Source organism: Macaca fascicularis, chromosome 2 (assembly GCF_037993035.2).
Source record: "Macaca fascicularis isolate 582-1 chromosome 2, T2T-MFA8v1.1".
NCBI classification, from domain to species: Eukaryota; Metazoa; Chordata; class Mammalia; order Primates; family Cercopithecidae; genus Macaca; species Macaca fascicularis.
Window position 1 is genome coordinate 108360472 of NC_088376.1, and position 22592 is coordinate 108383063.

At 41.7% G+C, this 22592-nt stretch overlaps 1 protein-coding gene across 4 annotated transcripts in view; it reads left to right on the top strand.

The window, feature by feature from the left end:
• The window catches only part of LARS2 (leucyl-tRNA synthetase 2, mitochondrial), a 170197-nt gene that overhangs the window by 73283 nt on the left and 74322 nt on the right, over window positions 1–22592 (top strand). For all 4 annotated transcript variants that reach the window (XM_005546878.5, XM_005546879.5, XM_005546877.5 and 1 more), the window contains 2 exons: window positions 13460–13567; window positions 15698–15857. In XM_005546878.5, the coding sequence (XP_005546935.3) occupies window positions 13460–13567; window positions 15698–15857 (268 nt within the window). The remainder of the gene's footprint in view (window positions 1–13459; window positions 13568–15697; window positions 15858–22592) is intronic.

Here is a 22592-nt window from a genome sequence, read left to right on the forward strand (position 1 = left end):
TATCATATAAATTGTCTGGGACTTAAAGGAAAACATGGTCATAATGAATGAACAGATGGGGAATCTCAGGTGACAGTAGAAACTTAAAAAAAAAAAAAAAATGAACCAGTTGGAAATCTAGAATATGAAAGTTTAATATCTGAAATGAAAAATCCACTCTTTGGGCTACAGAGGGATAAGTAAGGGTTATGAAGACATAAAACTTCAGGGAAGCTCCCCCCTCAGAAAGGCTCAAGATAGGGCTGGAGAGATGTTTAGGGGCTAGATCAGGCAAGGTCTTTAGGTCTTGAGGAATTTGCACTTTAACCATGGGGACCATAGGAAACCACTAAAGGATTCTAAGGAAGGGAATGGCATGGTCAGATTTATGTTTTTATAAGATCACTGTGGAAGGAAGGGCAAGTGTGGGTGCAGAGAGACCAGTTAGAAGGCTATTGCAGTGGTCCAGGCATGCAAAATTTAGACATGGGTGAGAATAGTAGAGATAAGTAAGTAGGTAGAAAAATACTCAGGTGGCAAAATCCATAGAGCTTGGTAATATATTGGAAGACAGTATGTAGGAGATGGTAACATTGAGGAAACCCTGGCTTGAATAGCACATGAATGGTTAAGCTGCTTACTGGGATAGGGAGTCCCGGAAGAGACATAGTCCTGACCCTTTTAAGTTTGAAATGGCCAGGAGATATTTGAGTAGATATAGGAAATAATAGGGAAATTATTATTTGGATTATTTGGAAAATTATTTGGGAAATTAGGTCCAAAACTTCAAAGATTGAGTGAGGTAGGACATCTGTTTTAAAACCTGGTATGATAAAAATCGTCTTGAGTTAGTGAAGAAGTCCTCCTGTATAGATAAGGATGAGATGTTGAATCAGTTAGTAATGCTTTCAGCTGCAAGCAACTGGAAACCTGAGATACAGTGGCTTAAACAAATGGGAAATTACTGTACCCACGTAACAGTCTGCCAAGACTGAACTGGGATAGGATTCTGAGTTGTCATCTCAGTAGTTCTCTTGGCCCTGTCTTCCTGTCACCTTATGGAGAGATGGTTGCTGCAGCTCCAGACATTGCGTCTCCATTTAAGACAGAAAGAAAAGGGCTGGGCACAGTGGCTCATGCCTGTAATCTCAGCACTTTGGGAGGCTGAAGTGGGAGGATCACTTGAGCCTAGGAGTTCAAGACCAGCTTAGGCAATATCGAGACCCCCATTTCTACAAAAAAAAAAAAAAGAAAAAGAAAGAAAAGAAGCAGAAAGAGCAGTGCCAAAAACTGTTCCTTTTATCTGGAAAACAAAAACTCTCAAAAATCCCCAGTAGAATTCCACTGATGTCCTGTTAGCCCCAGGTGTGTTTTGGCCACCCCCAGCCTCAAGGGAGACTAGGAAAGCAGGCTTGGGCTTTTTAGCTTCTGTAGTTGAGCTGGAGGGGGGAAGAGGATGGGCAGTGGGTGCTGGGATAGGCAGTGAGCTGTGCCCGCACAGTTATCTTTAGAGCTTTGTATTTGCATCTCGTTTTGCAGCTCTGCGGGCTGCCTCTGTGATGTATGGCTGTGGTCTTCTTGGGAGCATGGCTGTGAAGGAGCCCTCCTTTCATTCACTTAACTTCCTAATTTTAAAGACAATGCCTGATGTGAAAATTACAGAGAACCCAGTAATATAAAGATGCTTTATTCAGGCTGTTCTGTGTTATATTTGATTTTTCTCCTCTTACCCCCCACCCAGTCTTCCTAGGATTGTTTGCTTTGTGAAACATTAAAAGTGATTTCAGCCACTCATTCTGTGAAAAAGAAAACTTGCAGTAGGAGTATCTGAAGAACATGAATTAGTCTTGGCAGAGCTGTGTGGGCGGTGTCTTGTGGGCAGCACTGCTGAGGTGAGAGCAAGGGGAGGAGGATGGATTGGAGCCTTATATACAGCAAGCAAAAGGGATTCAGAGTCTGATGGAATGCCTCAGTTCCTGACCGCAGAGTGACAATTGGAAGGAGAGGCAAATAGAGAGAAGGTCTCACATTTGAACTTCTCTATTAGAGTTGTGATTTTGATATCTCCTGCTGACTCTGCTGGCCCCTCTTGGCTGCAGTGCAGGCTCTCAGCCCCTGGGCATCATGCATGCGCCCCTCGTTGGTGTTAAATGGACATAACCATGCCCTCATGGTGCTTAGTCAACCCCCACACCAAATTGGTGGTTATGTTTTCCCGGTTTTCAGGAGTTATATGGCAACTGCTGTAATACGAACAAAGTCTGCATTTGCCTCTCATTTCCTACCTGATTATCTCAGATCAGGGCTCAGGCCTTTCTTTGTACCATCTTACTGAACCCTCACTTTAATCTTTTGAGGGTAGATACTCCTCTTATCTTCATTTTACTGATGAGCAGACTGAGGCTTATACTAGTAATAAGCAACAGCATGGGGATTCAAATCTGAGCAGCTGAGCTGTTAAACCAGCAGTCTCTCCTCCTTCTCCGTGGTCTGAATTCATTCATTTTTTTTCCTGAGATGTTATTGAGTGCCTGGCCAGACCCTAGGCGGGGTGCTAAGAATACAGACAGAGCAGCTGAGGTCTCTGCTCTTAAGGAGCTTAGACTCTAGTGCCACAGACAGTGGTGGACATGAGCCGTCACATCCCCTGCAGGAGAGTGCAGGAGAAGGAGGAGCCCCAGATCTACCCAGCAGTCCAAGGAGGTATCACTGAGGAAGTGGTGAAAGATGGGAAGCACAGAAGGTCTGCAAGGGAGCATCTTATTGCCCTGTAGATGTGCAGGAAACCTTCTTCTTCATCGAGTATTTCTAACTGGGATGAATTTCTGCTGGTGAGAAGCAGATGGGCAACAGTGAGCCATTATGAAATCAGTGGGCACTGGAGGCAATAAGCGCCCATTTCCCTGCCCTCTTTGTTCCTGTCCTCCTGATTTTACCTGTGAACTTGTGAGTAAAGCAGAAGTACCTTTACCAGAACACACTGGTCTTGTTTTACCCTGCAGAGCATGCAAACACGGGGCTGGAGGAGAGAGGAGGTAAGGGGAGAGAAGGGAAGTTTGTGCCAGGAGTTCTTCGGGGAGGTGGCGGAGGACGTTAGAGCGAAGAGACAGCCTCACAGAAGCAGTGAGGCAGGGTCCAGCCTCCAAGAGTCACCTGAACTGTGGAATAAAGACTGTTAGGGGACCTTTGTTCCAACTCTAAGGCACTGGGATGCTTGTGGAAGCATTTGGCTGCCCCCTGGAAATTGGGCCTCTTGCCTGGCTTTCTGCTCCTAACTTCAGATCCTGTCTCAGCCCCAGAACAGAGGCTGGGTCACAGGTAGCACCAGGAAGTGCCTCTCCAGTCACATCGCCCCCTTAATCCCCTTCACCCCTGTCACCCCTGTGTTGCTCTGGAAGCTTTGCAAAGGAATTGTTAGCGAAGTTTGGTAACTTGACCCTACTCTGCCCTCTGACCTCAAGAAAGCGTCTCCTCCTGTTTGTGCTTCAAAGTACTTCCTCCTCCTGTGTGTGCATACTGTGCCTTCTAAGGGGGTGGGATGGGGGTGGAGGGCACAAATTAGATGTTGGTAGAAGAGGCAAAATGACAGAACTGAGAGGAGCAAGTGAGAAATGTTTAGCAAACTGTCAGCTTCTCTGCAGGGCTCTGAGGACCAGGCCAGGGCTGGGATTTGGTAATGATGATGATGCTTGGGTTTATCCAGGACACGGGCTTTCTCTTAAAAGCTCTATGGCTTAGAAGCTCTTACTGCATTTATCCCCACCATGCCCCTCTGTGGTCAGACAGGGCTGAGGGTGGTCTTATCCCTCCTCACTTTAAAAAAGATCAGATACTGTGGGGTAGGAGGCCAGAGCCCATGCCGGCTCTTGACCCCTGTTCTCAGACCAGTGCTCAGCCACACCCTCAGAGCCCCCAGCCTCCCTGTCAGGATTCTCCCCCACGCCATGGCTGTCTCTTCTCTTGGCTACGGTAGATTCTGCTCCCAGTCCCAGGGATCTGGTTTTGACTCCCTGTCTCACAAAGCTAATTAATTGTTAAATTCTGCTCCTTCTTACATAATATCTCCTGCTTCTGTTTTCTGTTTTCCCTGCCTCTCCAGCATCTTTTCTCTCCTAAGCTACTCTAAGTTGAACTCTCTTCTATCCTCCATCCTTTGCTCTCAGCCCTTCTCAGCATGATTGCTGGCCAGAGTGGCCAGTGCCACAGGGACCAGGTGGAAGTTGTTACTGGGAGAGCCAGCCCCTCAGAAGTCCTTCTAGGGATGGGACTGGGCAGGGGTGGGAATGACACAAAGGCCACAGAAAAGTAGACAACTTGAGGTTGGCTTTTCCCTGGCACTTCCCAGGCAAGTGAAAAGCTGCCTGAATAGAGGGAGTAAAATCTTTAATAACAGCTTGGGGCCTAGGTGAGATGCTGGGAGGAGGCAAGTAGCTGGCTCTCAGCAGGCCGGAGAGGGAACTTCCTACAGGAAAGGTCCGCCAGGGGTTGGTACAGGACTGGGCCCTCGCTCTGGGATTCTGAAACCAATGGTGTTTCTAAATGGTACAGAGACAGTACAGGCCGTCAGGTTTCCCTCCTTGAATGCAGGGCCTTCCTGCTGACCTCCCAAGTGTCCCCACCGAGTGCCTAGTCACATCTGTTTTAGTCTCTTATTAGGTCAATTCTCTACCATCATCTCATTTCCCTTAGCCCTGACTTCTTGCCCACACTCCACTGTCCCTCCCTGTCAGTGAAATAAAGACAGCTATGCTTGGCACACGTACTCCGGAGTGTATGAGAATAAAAGAAAACTTCTGCAGGAAGCGCGGCGTCTGGGTCAGCAACCTGCTCTGCAAAGAGAAAGGTTTTCATGTTTTGTTTCTAAGATGGAATGACTGCAAAGGAAAAATGGAAGAAATAATTTAATAGTATACTTCTTATGGTATATGGACAATGAAATATATTGTAAATTTGCTCAGGAAACAATAAAGATAGAAAAGCATTGTGTGTTCGTTTTGAACCCTGAGTAGCCTTTTTGAGCTCCTGTTTTTTGGGTGTACAGGTCTTCTTGAGGTGTCAGCCTGGACTCCATGGGAAGAGATGTATTTAGCCTCGTGTTGAGGGGTCTCAGGGATCGCTGCAGAGGCCTGGTGAGTGTCACCAATGAACCTCTTTAGCTTAGAGAGTTATTTGAACTTCAAAGCTAGAAGAAACTTGAGAGAGCATTTCATTCAGGGTCACTTTTAAATCCCTGCCCTGATCTGAAAAACGTAAAAGCAAATAAACAAAAAACCCCTCATGCCTGCTTTTACTACTGCTTGAAATTGCAAAATCAATATGATGTCTGAAAACAAATTAAAATAAATGAATAAGGTGTTGCTTTATTTTGAGCGGCCCACATCATGTCCTCCTCACTCCTTCCCAGGGGGCTGATTGCCATCCTGAAATGTGTGTCCCATTCTTGAAAATTGCTGACCCAGCCCACATCTTGTTTTAGAATCGAGGTACCAAGACCAGGGAAGGGCCAGAACCCAACTTGGGTCTCCTCAGTCCCAGTCCTGCATTCTTTTTTATTATTATTATTCGAGACCGAATCTCACTCTGTCCCCCAGGCTGGAGTGCAGCGGTACAGTCTCGGCTTACTGCAACCTCCCCCTCCCAGATTCAAGTGATTCTCCTTCTTCAGCCTCCTGAGTAGCTGGGATTACAGGCAGCTGCCACCATGCCCGGCTAATTTTTGTATTTTTAGTAGAGACAGGGTTTCCCCTGCATTCTTTACCCCTGCTCTTGGGGACAATTCCCAAGCAACCGAGTATTTCTGAGAATCATGTGCAGACAATAGCCAGTTAACATGTGTTGCAGGAAGGCAGGGCATTTGCAATAGGAAATGCAATAAGTACAGAGAGGGCACAAACGGCCAGGTAATGGAAAGTGTGGTGATTAGAGGTTTTCTGGTTTGTTCTTGATGGAATTGACTCATTGTCCTCTCCGTCTTGCTTTTGTCATTATTTACTCCAATGCTCTGTCCTTACCCTGGGTTCTTCTGAGCCCAGCTGCACAGAGACCAGTAAAGACCGATCCAGCTGCTGCTATGAAGGAAGCAAATAGTCATTAACACATACATACAGGTCAATACTGTGTTTTTCAAAATAACCATTCTCTTATGCAGAGAGACGCTTTTCCACAGCACCTTTCCACTTCTCTGTATATTTGCTTACTGTTCCCGGATGGCTAGCTCTAAGTGTCAGATTTGCTCAAAATAGAGACTTAGTAGAACTGTGATAAGTTGAAAACTCAGGTAAAATGCATCTGTAGTTTTAAAAGAGTATATTAACAAGATGCTTTTAACTATATAAAAGCATATATACAAGCGTACTAGATTTTATCAATCCTGACATGATTAGTTTTAAATTGAATGCTCCATTAAGAAAGAAAAATGCTATCAATATATTGTAAGATACCATTGATTGTAAGACATGTCCCAATGTCAGAGTTTTTGGGAAAATGTATATCTTAGAATGAATAGAAGGTACGATATAAGTAGGATGGAAGGATATAGAACAAAATATTAATAGTCATCTCCCTGGGTATTTTGACCAATTGTGGGTAATTGTTAATTTTCTTCTTCTCTTCCAAAATTTCCATAAAAACGTTATTGCTAGACAAGGTGGCTCATGCCTGTAATCCCAACAGTCCTTTGGGAGGCCAAGGCAGGTAGATTGCTTGAGACCAGGAGTTCAAGACCAGCCTAGGCAACTGACGAAACCTCATCTCTACAAAATATACAAAAATTAACTGCGTGTGCTGGTGTTCACCTATAGTATGCGCCTATAGTCCCAGCTACTCAGGAGGCTGAGGTGAGAGGATCACTTGAACCCCAGGAGGTGGAGGCTGCAGTGAGCCGAGATCACCCACTTCAGCCTGGGTGACAGAGTGAGACCCTGTCTCAAAAAAAAAAAAAAAAAGATTATCATTTTGATAATTATAAAAGAAAACAGCATGATATCAGGGCTATATCATAATTTATTTACACATCTTCTTTAGACCTGAGTGTCTTAGAAAGGGATGGTCTTATGGTCTTACAAATATTCAGTCTATATTTGCAAGACTTCCAACTTGAAGGCAAGTGAGTAGAATGTCCCCTGGGATGGCTGTTACCATTTTGTTTTTCATGATTAGACCAATAAAAGCTTTCAGACTTGCCGTCAAGACTCCTGTTTCCTGGAATGAGACCACCTTTTCAGGCAAGGATAGTCTAATGCCACAGATTAGACTGAGAACAATTTTCAAGTTGTAGCTGTTTGACTACTCCCTCCCTCTCCTGTGGGAGCCTCTCCCTTATCTTGTAGACACAGGGGCAGGGAGGTGGCATACGTGGCTCTGCGAATCAGAAGCAGTCTCATCTGACAGGTGGCTCTGTCATTAGGAGAGTTTAGCCTTCATCATCTGCATTCTTAGGACTGTGGTGGTGACATTTCAGAACCTGTAGTTCCCTTCTCTCCAAAGTTAGTGGAATTAGAATTGTTCTGCTGCTGAAAAGGTGGGTCAGTGCGGGGAAGAAAAGATGGATCAGTGTAACCTGAGTGGATATATGGATAAGAAGAGATTAGTCAAATTGGCTGCCGCCATACTTCCTGGTTCCTGTTACTGCATCCTTTTCCACAGAGCATGTACATGGGGCTGTGTAATGCAGTCCCCAGGGCATTCCCTGATGGGCATACCTAGAAAGCACATCCTTCTTTTCTAGCACCAGTGACACCATTTACATGTATACGAGTCCTTTTATTGGAAGCTATTCTATAGCACTTGGTTTGTCCCTCACTTTCCCATAGCTCTGGGCTGTGCACTTCTATGTGTGGCTGCGTGGTACCTCTTTTCCTCTTGCCCTGAAATCCCACAAAACCACACTTTGTTGGCAAGTCATATATCATTAGCAGGATGCCTTGCTCGGAATGGATTATTTCCCTGCTGGGTTAACAGCACTTTCATTGGAATTGAGACTCTCGGATAGTACAATGGTATTTGCAAATAAATGTTTTGCATTGTGATGCTACAACAAATGGATTTTGCTTGGAATACATATCACATTCCAATGAGAGGTTGACGCAGGGCTATCATAGGGAGGCTTTATTATATTTATGTATTTGTCATGTCTTCTCTAAAGTCAAACAAGGTAGTCATCATGCCAAATGGGTTTTTTTGGTTTTTGTTTTTTGTTTTTTTGAGATAGAGTCTTACTGTCGCCCAGGCTGGAGTACGGTGGCGCTATCTCGGCTCACTGCAACCTCTGCTGTCTGGGTTCAAGCGATGCTTCTGTCTCAGCCTCCTGAGCAGCTGGGATTACAGGCGCCCGCCACCACGCCCAGCTAATTTTTGTATTTTTATTAGAGACGGTGTTTTACCATGTTGGTCAGGCTGGTCTCGAACTCCTGACCTCGTGATCCGCCTGCCTTGGCCTCCCAAAGTGCTGGGATTACAGGCATGAGCTCCCGCACCCGGCCGGGTTTTTTTAATATATAAATCGTCATGCCAGAGTCTAGTCAGGGGACTAGAGTGTGAGAGAAAGCTCATTCCTCCAGAATATTCTAGAGGAAATAGCTATATTTTTAAACATTTTGCTGCCTTCAGAATTGATTTTCCTTTTTTAGAACTTAAATATATATTGTGCCTTTAAAGTGATTGCATTGAAATGATTCCCCCCTTCCCCACCCCAAAAAAAGAATAAAGAAATTTTGGCAACAAGAATAAGTTTTAGAAAAATATTTATAAATCATAATTCAAAAATAACTGCAAATCAAATCACACTGATTTATAAGTATGCTAAGTGTCAAGCTTTTAAAAAGTGTACATTTTAATTAGATGTTGTCATTCAATCTTGTGTCTTCCATTCTGTCAAATCTGTGTCCAGCTCTTAAGGTTTTTGATTATCCACCCTCCCCTTAGTAGCTAATACATCCACTTGTTTTAAAGGGTCAGTACTTCTCAGTTTGCTTGCACTTTTTTTTTTTACCTGGGTCTTCTAAAATGTGTCATGTTTTCAACCCACTTTTTCTAGAAGTCTCATTTGTGGTTGTGTCGTATCTTGTTCTTAATGCTTCAGTTTAACTTTCTCTGTTGGAAAGTATGGATTTATTCCTAGCATTATTTCTGCTTCTTTGAAGAGAAAGTCATATTAGCCATGTTATGTTTAATCCTCTTTTTATCCCCAGCTTTTTAGTTTTAATCTTTCTCTCTCTTATTCCTGATTATATTTTGTATTACTAAAACCTTTTTGATTGGATGTTACTTCAGCCCATCTTTTATTGGTGCATGTTCTTAAACACTGGCGCATCTTGACTCATGAATGCCTAGTTCTATTTCAATTTCTTCAAACATCTTCGTTCAGATGGTGTACCCTAGAGTGACAGTGGCAGTCTTTTCAGACACATCCTAGCACAAACGGATTTAAGGCCCCTTTGCAAACCACATTACTTCTATATAGGCCAAATAGCAACCACAAGGAAACTTTATAATCAGAAGATCTGGATAATTCATTACCTTGGATCTGCTGCTGACCGACTGAGTTTAGGGAAATCACATGACCTCTCAACCCCATTTTTAAAATTTATTAAATGAGAGGTGTTAAGTAAGTTAATGATTTCCGAAGTGTTTCAAAGCCTTGGGAGTCGATAGTGAGGAATTGAGGAATTATAGGAGAGAAAGGGCATTTCATTCAACTCTCACATATTGGGTTCCCTCAGATTTGATTTGAAAAGGGTTTCATAGCACTTTTAAAGAGAATCTAAAAACCTGCTATTTTCCCAGGTTTTTGGATTCTGTGAGCCAGTGGGATTTCTATAAATTAAGATTGGCCGGTATAGGGAAGAGGTACACATACCAGTCCTGTCTGCCAGATGTAAAGACATGAAATGAAGTGAATACCATCTACTATCACTGTGATTACAACACTTAAAAAAAAAAAAAAAGGAGGGGGGAAGGATATAAACTCAACAAAAACCCCAAACAAACAAAAATAGCTCTTTAAACAGCTGTAGCACTGTAACTACTCATATCATTCTTATTCTGGGGGAGCCCTGGTCTGGGCCAGCCCAGGGGTGAAGGAGAGGTTATCAGCAGTATTGGACAAGGTACTTTCTGAAGCCCTGTTAATCAGAAAACAGTCCGGAATCATGTGTTCATTATACAGTGGGGACTTAAAAGAGCTTGCAGAGTTGTTCGAGATGTTGATTTCATTTAGTTAATTTTAAAAATTTCTTTTGGTTTTTAAAAATATTCATAGATTTGGTTAGGTTTTAAGCAGGCATTGTTCCAGAATTAGCATATGAAAGCATTCACATTTCATCCTATTTGAATCTGTCATCCTCAGCAAGATCTGAATATTTTAAGCTAGGCACCTCCCAGCCTTGACGATTAAATCTAGAAGAAAAAGCACAATGAGAGGGCTAATACACTAGTGGCTCAGTAATGCTGGTAAAGGAATGGATGTAAAGTGCTATCAGAATTGGACCCAGTCAGGGAGATAGAGCCAATTTTCAGACCATGTAATGTGGATTTGATATGATGGAAAGACATCAGATCCCATTAGACCACATATGGGTTTGCTTGGAAGTTAAATGGAGCCTCATCGGTCTTTGGAGAGGAAAAGCTATTGGTCATTTTCAAAGTTTATAATATACTTGCATGCTTGTTGACTTTTAAGACCCCCTAAATTGTCTAAAAATTGAAAAGCATTCTAGAGTACTTAATTTTATCAGAAGATTGTTTATTAACATGTTGTATTAGTATATAATTAACATATTCAAGATCTACTTTTGCTATAGTGACTTCGAGGCATTACTATATTAGCTAATATAGATATATATGTGTCAGGATATTGAAATTTTTATAATCCATTGATGTTAGTTAGGAAACTTGGTTGCAAACAACATAAAGTTACTCTGGTTAACTTAAGCCAAAGAGGAATTGATTAGAAGAGAATCAGTTTACTCACAGTTGAATGAGAAAGCCGGAGATCCAAGCTCGCGCAGAAATTAGGGGAGAACAAGGGCACAGCCACAATCTTTTCCCAAAATGGTCTGGTTAAGCGATTGCTGCCATTGGTACCAGCATCTCCAGCCTCTGAATCTGGTGTGGCATTTAAGCCAGTTGATCCTGTGCCTCTGGGTCACCCCACAGTGTTCTGAAACTGTGCTGAGCCTGTGACTGGTTATACTCCTAAGTGTCAGTGGGGAAGGGAGTGGGATGTGGTAGCAAGTTTGTCCCCTTTCAAGCTGAGTAATAAACCAAGAGACCTGAGTACAGTGGTCTCAGGCCTGGCTCCAATTAGCTAAGTGATATGGGGCAGATTGCTCTCTGGGCCTGTGTGTCCTCATCTATAAAGAGAGGGGATTTTGATGACGTCAGCCTATGGCTCTATGTCCAGAGTCTTCCTTCTAGGAAGAAAATAAATATATAAATAAGATAATAGAAGCAGATGGATCTCTAATATATGCCTTTTAGTTAGAGTATGATAAGCTGAAACTGTCTGAAATACAGATATGGGAAAGCTGAATGTAAGTACTGTTGTTATAAAGTAGTAATTGCATAGCAGAGTATCAGACTGAATATGGACTTGGGAGTCAGCTACATCTTGCTTCAAGTGTTGCTTCCACAGCTCCATCCCATACTTATGGAGTGACTTAGGGGAAAGTTCTGAGACTTGTTTCCTCATCTGGGATGTGGACTTGACTTGTGCTGTTGATGTGAAGATTAAATGAGGCAACATACATAAAAGTGCCTGGTACTTACGAATTATTCTGCAAAGGTTACTACTTCCCTTCTCAGATGCCTGGGGATCTGCTTCTGTAGTACTGCTCTCTAATTCTCTCCCTTGAGTACAGGGAATTAAATGGTAATTTAATGAGCATTTGCCCAAGATAAGGCACAGTTCTAGGCTTTGGGCCAGGGCCTGTGTGGAATATAAAGAAAAATCAGAGTTTGCAGTTGAGCCATAGAGATCACAGGCCAACATTTCCCTATGCCATACTCTCTGAATTCAGATCAGGAGCACTGTGGGATTAAGGATTGCAGCCTACACAATACCAAACTTAGCAGTTAATGTTTTTGTTGTTGTTGTTGCTTTACATTTTTATTATAAAATGAAATATGGGTGATCATATAAAACAAGTATATAGCCTATTGAATTATTTTAAAGCGATAGATTGCGTAGATAGATGACAAATATGGAAAATGCTTTGGGTGTGTGTGTGTGTGTGTTTTTTTTTTTTTTTTTTCTTTTTTAAGACAGAGTCTCACTCTGTCACCCAGGCTGGAGTACAGTGGTGTAATCTTGGTTCACTGCAACCTCTGCCTCCTGGGTTCAAGCAATTCTCTTGCCTCAGCCTCCCAAGTACTTGGGACTACAGGCAAGCACCACCACACCTGGCTAATTTTTGTACTTTTAGTAGAGACAGGGTTTCACCATGTTGGCCAGGTTGGTCTCGAACACCTGACCTCAGGTGATCCGCCCGCCTCAGCCTCCCAAAGTGCTGATATTACAGGCATGAGCCACCTCACCTGGCCTGTTGTTTTGTTTTGTTTTTTTATCATACATTGACATAAGAATCTTTGTGCTGTAGCAGAAAGAACACTGTTAGTAAATCTAGGTTCTAGTCCTGGCTCATCAATTCCTGTGAGCTTGCATGGGCCACATAACCTCTTCTGAAAATGAGCTACCATACCAGAGTGTGGGAAGAGATATATGAAAAGCACTTTATGAATTATAAAACACCAAACAAAGCATCATTATATTGCCTCTATTAACCGTCATGTAAAGGAATTTAAAATTGGGATCTTCACATTACAAATATGATTGGCTTTTAAATCCATCTGTTGAAGGAACACATCTCATTATCAAATAAGGGCTGGTATGTGCTTGAGGCCATAGAGAATAATTTATATAAAGACTTCCATTTTAAAGGAATTTAGGATTAAAAGTAGACAAGATGAAAATCAATTTTCTAATGGCAAATGTTTATACAAATTAATCTCATGTTTCCCTTATATATTTATAAAATTAGTATTTTTTAAATACAAAGATAAACTTTATAATGTCCTATGTATGATATTGTTTAGTTGTGGAACACTCATGAATGACTTAGAGTTTCAAAATTCATAAACTCGAACTTAATTTTTTTAGTTCCTAGACTATGGGAGAGAATGTACTAAACACGTTTGCCAAAGATGTGAATTATGACCTTTGTGAATTTTCTTCTTTCTATGAAACCTTGACTCACTTGGGACAGCAAAATCGGTCAAACCCATCTCACTGAACTGAGTCATAATGAATGCATCTGTTTCTAACCTTTCCTGGCTTCCCCTGACTTAGTGAACAAGGAGAGAGCTAAATCCTGAATCTCCTGTAGTGTCCCTGCTTTTCCTGCCTTAACAAGCTGCAAATCATTTGCTGCTTCTTAAATAAGCCTTGTGCCTCTACTTCTTTGTTCTCTTTTCTTTTGCACAGGCCATGCAGGACGCATTGGCAGACCTTCCAGAATGGTATGGAATAAAAGGCATGCAAGCCCACTGGATCGGGGACTGTGTGGGCTGCCACCTGGACTTCACATTAAAGGTGATCAAGTGATAGCAGCTCCAGCAATTCATGCTTACAAATCTCCTCTATATTTGGGACTCATTGAGTAAACCAGCAACTTGGGACTCCCCAGCAGCACAGTCCAAACATGCACAATTTTAAATTTTCTAGTAGCCACATTTTTTAAAAGTGCAAAGAACAGGTGAAATGAATTTTAATAACCTATTTTATTTAACCCATTATAACCAAAATGATTCCATTTCACAATGGGCTCAATAAAAAATGATTTATTAAAGAAAGAGTTTACATTTTAGTACAGTCTTTGAAATCCGTATTCTACATTTATAATACATACTAGCCATATTTCAAGTGCTGTGATTCATAGCCACATATTGCTACTGGCTACCATATTGGACAGCACAGACACAGAGTGTCTTCAGGGGTCCATGAACTCCCTGAAATTTTATGTACAAAGTGTTTGTGTGGGCATTTTCCTGAGCAATGGGTCCATTACTCTCATTGTAGTCTCAAAGGGGATCATGTCACAAAGCAGATTAAAAGCCAAGGAAGCAGAAGCTAACTGTAGCACCATTTCAAAATTAGATGGACTTAGAGCTTAGGGATTGTGTTTGAAACTGCTGTGGAAACACTGCTGAAAGGTCACAATACAGGGCCCACCTGTTCTGGAAGGGGCCCCTAAAACTTCTCTCTTTGTCTCTAATGACAAGAGAGTTGTTCTATTGCTATTTTTTACCTGGGTGTTCTTTTTTTTATCCTTCTGATTTCTCTTTCTGTCATCAAGATTTTCTGCTCTGTTCATTTAGCGCCAAACCTGCCCTCACCTTTGTCCCAGTCAAAAACCTTTAGGAGGAGGAAGCAGCAGCTGAGACAACATTGGCTTTCCTTTCTAGACTCTTGCATGCTGACAGCCATACCTGGTGTCTGCAAGCACCTGCCGCTTGCCACTGAGCTCATAATTCCCTGTGCAGCCTCCTCACAAAAGTGATCCAACGTACTCCGACTGCAAACATGGAAAGCCTCCCATAAGGGAGTGTGTACTTTGGAAACATTTCAATAACAAATCCTGGACTGAGCTTTTCCTCTTACTGCTTTCCCAAGAAGGTGGCGAGAGTTCTGAAATTCAGTCCTGCCGTGACTTTTGTTTAAATGTGCAAGGCCATCTCTTTCAGGGCCTTTGCATTAGCCTGAGTCTGGCCCTCACGTCGAAGACCTTTGCTTCTTAACTAGCGTTTGGTGTGGGTCTCTGGGCCTGCCGGCTACTACGTGTGGAGTATCTTCTACACTTTCTTCTTTGCCCAACATTTTACTATGAACATGTTGTTATCTCCATCCCTAGACCCACCTGAAAATGAGATGGGGCAACATAGTGTCTCAGGAAGGAAGCGTCTCAGTCCTACAGGGTAGGCCACATCTATGCCTCTGTGCCCCAGTTCTGACTCCATAGGTGACACCTAATTGGCACTTAGGCCATGTGGTAGACTGTCTTTTAGCTCATCATTGGCACTCTGTCAATGTGTTTGAATAAATGAATGAAGGAAGTAGCACCTGTCCATTCTGTGTCCTCCATGTCTGTCATATTAATTGGCACTCAGTAGATGGCTAATGTGTGCCTCTTAGAAGGCATTTTAACCAGCTCTTGGGACTCATAGTCATGAACTCAGCTCAGGCCATCCTTTCTCTCTTCAAAACAGTAATAACCTTGGCACCTGTTTTTCTTGTTAGAAAAGTAGATGCCTATTTTTTTTTTTTTTTTTTTTTTTACTCTACCCTTATATCCTTGAAGAAAAATACAGCTTCTTTCTCAGAACACAAACAATATAACACTAATAGTTATTTTTGATTTGTGAACAAAGGAGCCAGAAAAGCCAGGAACGTGTCTTTCTGAGCATTCTTGAACCACCTTCAACTTGGGAATGCCTGCATGCCCGGTATGGGGCAAGTGGTAGGAGGTGTTTCTGAGAAAGGAACTATGATCCTCTTCTCAGCTTCTGCCAGGCACCATCTTAATCCCCACACCCCTGGCCCAGTGGTCAGAGCTGTGGTCACTGTTGGGGAATGAGGAGGGAAGGGGAAGGGGATACAGTTAGGGAGCAACACAGCCCAAAGGGAGGACTGAGAAATGACATCACTCTTCTTTCCTACCACCAGGTTCATGGTCAAGCCACAGGAGAAAAGCTGACTGCCTATACGGCCACCCCTGAAGCCATTTATGGCACCTCCCATGTGGCCATCTCGCCCAGCCACAGACTCCTACACGGGCACAGCTCTCTGAAGGAAGCCTTGAGGATGGCCCTTGTCCCTGGCAAAGGTGAGTTGGCAAGTTACGGCTCAGGTGGTAGGATTGCTACCTTACATTTGGATGGCTCCTCCCAGAGTTCAAGGTCCTTTCCTGTATATCATCTTGCATGGGTTGTTCTTTGCCTTAGCCTTACTTTTTGTTTTTATTTTGAAACATGAGGATAAAAAAGAGCTCTGAAAATCTTTTTATTACCCGTGGTTTCTCCATGAGTTACTAGTTTGTCTGTGTCTTGAGCTTCTGATTGAAAGCGCAGCTCTCTCCCTTTCAATATAATCTAAAGTTCTTTTCTCCTAGTTATAAATTAGGAAAAGATATAGGAATCTATTCTATTAGGAATAGAATCTTCTCCTAATTTATAATTTCACCATCAAATAAAGCTACACTGTCAGAGACCAGAGGGAAGCCAGTAAGAATCGCGGTGGCTCAAGCCTGTAATCCCAGCACTTTGGGAGGCCGAGACGGGCAGATCACGAGGTCAGGAGATCGAGACCATCCTGGCTAACACGGTGAAACCCCATCTCTACTAAAAAAAATACAAAAAAACTAGCCGGGTGAGGTGGCGGCGCCTGTAGTCCCAGCTACTCGGGAGGCTGAGGCAGGAGAATGGCGTGAACCTGGGAGGCGGAGCTTACAGTGAGCTGAGATCTGGCCACTGCACTCCAGCCCGGGCCACACAGCGAGACTCCATCTCAAAAAAAAAAAAAAAAAAAAAGAATGAGAGCAAACTTTTCCAACTTAATTTTATTGTTTTAAAGAATTCATGTGGTCATCTGAGCAGCGTCTTGCTCCATACAGATTTTTAACATACCTGCTTTATCAAGCTGACTTAGAACCGGCATATCAAGTTGTACTTGGTCCCTGAAGATTTGAAGATTCTGTGGTTGCAAGCAACAGAATCCATCTCTGACTAACCCAGAGGAAAGGGGAACACATTGGAAGGCTGTGGGGAAGACCGTTGCTAGAGGGACAGCTGAAGAGCCAGTCCGAAAGAAGACTGGGAGAGTGCAGCCCTGAGAGTTTGGGGAACAGGAACTCACAGACAGTCCCCTGAATGCCACTGTCAGTAATTCTGCTCTAACCCCACCTTCAGTGCCTGAAGCACTTGGTTCAAGACTCCTCTCGCAGGGAAAAGTGTTTGACTGGTGTAACGGGGGCCCCCAGCCTCTTTCTTGGCAAAGGGAGGCCAGGCACCTTCCTTGGTAGACCACAAAGATTGTCCCCAAGGAGGGAGGGGGAGCTCTCCAAAACAAACTTGAGGACTCTTACCAGAGAAGGGGATATGAAGCCTGGGTAGGTGAAAAGAAGTCCATTCTAAGGTAGAAATAAGTCTCTGAAGTACTTTAAATATTTCCACAAATATCTCATCCCTATTCTCTTTCATGAACTATAAACTTCAACCCAAAGTATACAATCTGAATTACTGGGGTCTGAAATAGCATTTGACTAAAAAAATGTTTTGGATGATGATATTAAGTTGCCATCTTTGAAATGACCGGAATGAAACTCTGCCTAATACTAGGCTGGAGAGATAGACAATGTCATCCCAATTTCTCTCTGCTTAAAATTTTAATTGTTTACTTAGACCATTAAAGCCGGATTCAAATCAGTGCGCACTTTCTAAAGAGCCTGCTGCGTGCACTCTTGGTGGGGCATAGATGAGACATTTCAGTCTTAACTGGATGCCCCTGGGAGGCAGAACAGAGGACAGCCAGATGCTTATGCCACTCACCCCACACAAGGCAGATGTCACCCCTCAGTTTCACCTCTTTGTGATATGCATTGAAATAGAGAAAAGAGTCTTTTGAGTTAAAATTTCTTTGTGTGCTTATAAAGCCCAATATAGCTATCTCTCTCAGGTTTATTTTCTCTACTTGCCCAAAAGAAAAACTGGATACTTTTCAACTGTTTAGTTTAAAGGGAAATCTCATAGTTTTTACTCTTCGTGAGCAATTTGATATTCCTTGAGGGCTATGGTGGCTGAATAATATCTAAAATTGAAGAACTAAAACGTGGAAACATCTCTAGCCCTTACATTTTCTCTTATGGCTAATTTGGGGACACAAATGAAAATAAGAGAATATTAATAGGGGAGCTATAATTTGTTAAGGAGCTAACAAATTATGGAGGATGGAGTTCCTGAGATGAAAGGCACTGTATACCTTCAAAATATTTTCATATGTAGGAAAGTGAGAAATTTTTTTAGTACATGCAGACAGCACTGTTTTCATGACCACATGGATATCGACACACCTGACCTGGCCTAGTCATTTCATTTTGGCAAATTTAGTGCCAAGTGTAATGTTCCATTTGAAGGACTCATTATTTTCTCCCCTCTTTTTAATAATCTCTAAAATTATTCCAAATGGAACATTATACTTGCCAATAAAATTTTCCAGTTCTCATCTTCAGAGTAGAAATATTCTTTTTGCAGATATCAATGTATTCAAAATCTCTGGATTAATTTGCACATCAAGTCCCTGGATTTTGACATCATAGTCACAGAAGGCCAGTACAGTGTATTGAGTGTAATTCACCAAAAGGTGAATTCAGATTACCCTAGGAATGTATGATTTATGCCTCTTCTGGCTTTTGGGGTTACATTTTAAACCAGGATGTTGTATCACTGCTGTCATTTACCATTGCTGACCACCTCATTTTTTCCATCGAATGTCAGGTTTTAAGGATGATTTGTGTTAAAGCAGTGACCACTGAGTGTCATGGAAGTGCACAGTTGTGACTAAATTTATCATTTGCAGGAGTTTCAATTCTCAAACATGAGCTTCTGTTGTTGCTAAATTTATTTCTACATATGAGCTCCTGATTTGGCCCAAGATGACCAAGATTCTCCTCCTAGATCCATCCATGTGACTTAAGGAAGGTCACATAAGCTTTGTAAGTTTAGCCTTCTTGGCAGAGCACGTAATGGGGCTGCCAGCCAAGGTGGTCTTGGAGGACCTTGTGGGTAGAGAAGGAGCCCTGAGGGGCCCTGTGGAGGAGAGTGACCCATGTGGCCAGGGCGATGCTAGAGTGGCAGGCCGGCTGACCCCATTAATTGTGGAAAGAGATGGCGAGGTCTCCAGAACAGCAGGGGTCAGGATGGAGGGAGGGAACCCATCTGAGAGGTCGGTGGAAAGCTGCGAGGGTGGAGGATCCCCAGATGATTCCTTGATTTCTAGCCTGGCCAACTGGGTTGCCGATGTTATTGGCTAAATGAACTGTTTTTACTTAGCATCCTTAATTTGGCACAGATTCCTTTAAGAGAGGAAAAAAAGCAAGGTGCTCCCCTAGAGCTCTTGAAATTTAGTTTATTTCCATAATCATTGACGTCGCCTCCTTTTCTCAGCTGACCAAATCTGACTTAAGTCATGTTATGTAAGCTCTGACTTGATAGGAACTAGAAACCATAAAAGGCATCAATGGGGGAAATATCATCAGAGTTCTAGAAGCTGTTCTGTCTTTTCCTGAAATCTTTTCTTACTTTCCTAATATTAAAATATTCAAACCCTGGGGCTTTGGAACCACACATTTCAGCTCTGAGTCACCAACTATCTGCACAATATATTTTTTGCTGAAAGGGCAGATGAGGTCTCTCTAAAGGACAACTTGGAACTCTGTTGTTATTGACACATTATAGGCACATTAGAGAGCAAGAGCCTCCCTGGAAGCCCCAGGACATTAAATAATAATTAATTGCTCACTGTTGTTTTGCTCTTGTCTCCATAGCATCAGTATGAGGTGAGGACAAAGGGTGAGAGCAGATCTGTAATTCTGGGGTAATGGTTTGGTTTTCCATCAAACTGTTTCAAGTAGAATTCTTTGATATTATGTGAAGGGAAAAGGTTGTGTGCTCAAAAAATCTGGAATAAACAAAAATAAACAGGTATCTTTGCTTTGGACTTCTCAGAATCTTTGCTGTGCTAATGTGCGCTGCAACTGTCTGAGAGAGGAAGTCATAGGCAACACTTGTCACACCCAGTTGACCACGGAGCCCTGTTTCCATGAAGTATGCCTAGGAACTAGTTATATGGACTGCTGCCTTGGTGAACACCAAATAAAAGTCACTTGTCTGTTTTTCCAGAGGGTGGGAGAGACTGCCTTCTTTGCAGTGGGTGCCCTGAGAGCGAAGGACAGATACCTTTTTGTCTAATGTTTTCTTTGTAATTACTAAAGTGTTTTGCTGTTATCTAACTACTTTGTGAAATGCTTCAGTTTCTTCAGATTTCAGGATTCCTGCATCACATCACTAGCACAGGAGTGATTGCTGAACACATTAGTAATTACAAAGGAAACACGAGAAATATGGATAACACTAGAGACCTATTCAGGAACTTTGATTTTAATTATGTTGTTTCTAGGAAATAGATTTTGACCAGGTATAGCATGTGAGCTGCTACCATGCATTCATTGCAAATCTGCTAATATTTAAGTTCAAAGACCAATTTTTGTCCTACCTGAAAAACTGGTATAATATAACTTTTCTGTGTAATAAAAAGCAGTTCAACTCTTTCAAGCCATACACTACATTTTTTCGTGTTACTTTCTTTTGTAACAACTGAGCATACCATATAATAACCTACTTAATATATAGAATTCCATGGTTTTTAATATAGTCACAAATTTATACAACCATCCCCACAGTCAATTTTGGAACATTTTCATCATCCTAGAAATCTCAGACCCTCTGGCAGTCATCCCTCCCCAGTTCTTTCCTAATCTCCAGCCCTAGGCAATCACTAATCTACCATCTGTCTCCATAGATCTGCCTATTCTGGACATTTCATGTAAATGGAATCAAATATAGTATTTGTCATCTTATTGTCTGGCTCCTTTCGCTTAGCATAATGTTTTCTTTCCTTTTTATTTCCAAGTAATACTTCATTGTATGGCTAGGCCACATTTTATTTATCCATTTTATTAATTGACAGGCATTTGGGTTATTTCTACTTTTTTGCTATTAATATTATGAATTCTATGAACATTAATAAAGGTTTGTGTTTGGATGTATGTTTTTATTTCTTTGGCAGTATACCTAGGGGTAGAATTGCTGGGCCATGAAGTTTAAGGAACTGCCAGACTATTTTCCAAAGCAGCTTCACCATTTTACATTCCCACCAACAGTGTATTGAGAGTTCCAGTTTCTCCGCATCATTACCAGCTCTTCTTATTGTTTGTGATCATTTTGATTATGGTCATCCTTGTGGATATGATGTGGTATCTCAGTGTAGTTTTAATTTGCATTTCCCTGATGGCTAACATTGTCAAGCATCTTTTCATGTGTTTATTGGCCATTTATATGTCTTCTTTGGGGAAATGTCTATTCAGTTCTCTTGCCCCTTTTAAAAAATTCATTTTCATTTTTAATTTTAGTTTGTCTTTTTATTATTTTAGCCATTTTTATATATTCTAGATACTAGTCCCTTACCAGATATGTAATTTACTAAGTTGTTCTCCACTTCTGAGAGTTTGTCTTCATGGTGCCCTTTGAAGCACAAGTTTTTCATTTTGATGAAATTCAGTTTATCTGTTTTTTCTTTTGTTGCTTTTGGTCTTATATCTAAAATGCCATTGCCTAATAAAAGTCCACAAAGATTTATACATATTTTACTTTCTAAGAGTTTTATAGTTTTAGATCTTACAATTGGATCTTTAATTCATTTGGAGTTAATTTTTATATATGGCATGAAGTAAGGGTCCAACTTCATTCTTTTGCACGTGGTCATGTTTCTTTTTAACTCACATTCCCACATTATCTTAAAAATCAGGCTGCTTCTGCCTCTTTGTTTTCTGGTCTTCACTTAATATGCTATCAGGAAACATTTCTGTGTTTTTATGCAGGCTTCACAATTGTTTTTTAATCCATACATAATGTCCTATCAACTCAATGTACCTTACTATCCTAAGTCTTTCCCATCATGTTGAACACTGGGCTTTTTTCATGTTTGGGGCTATTATGGAGATAACTACTGTGACCATTTATGTCCACATGGCTCTTTGCTTCGTAGAATTTTCCGTAGGAGATATTTCCAAGTGTGAGGTTTTTTTGGCCAAAGGTTACAAACATTTTTCTATTTTTCTAATTTCTATTTCTATTTCTACATGGTTTCTGAAAGGGCTATATCAATTTATAGTGCCATATCCAATGATGTATGCATTTCACAGCAACTTCACAAACATTAGTGTCACCTTGCTAAAACATTTTGGTAACTTATCAGATATAAAATGATAATACTTAAAGATCACTCTTTTTAAAAACCAATTCGTTTTTTAAAGTCCAAGTGATACACGTACATTGTATGAAAAGTTAAAGAGTACTAACAATAACAAGAACAATAAAAGTAGCCTCCTTACCCAAACACTTTTATTTTAGGTATATGTTACTTAGAATATAAGTTCGGTGGCTATGACAGAGGCTTAGATAAACAGCAGTTTATTCTACCCACATGAAACTCTTGAGCATGTGTGATAAGTCTACTTTGTGAGGTGGTTAGGGCAGTGATCCTCTGTCTTGTCTTCCTGCTCTGCCCTTCTAGAGTTTTGTCCTTCTCTGTGTTTCTAAGTTGCTCTACACTTGATCTGCATTCCAGTGAAGTAAGAAGTGGGGAAGGGTGGGGAGAAGGGCATGCTCCTTCCCTTTGAGGCCGTGATCTAACAGTTGCTTCTGCATATCCTCCATGGCCACACCTAGCTGCAAGGGAGGCTGAACAGTGCTTCTATTAGCTAAACACAATAGCCATGTGTCCAACT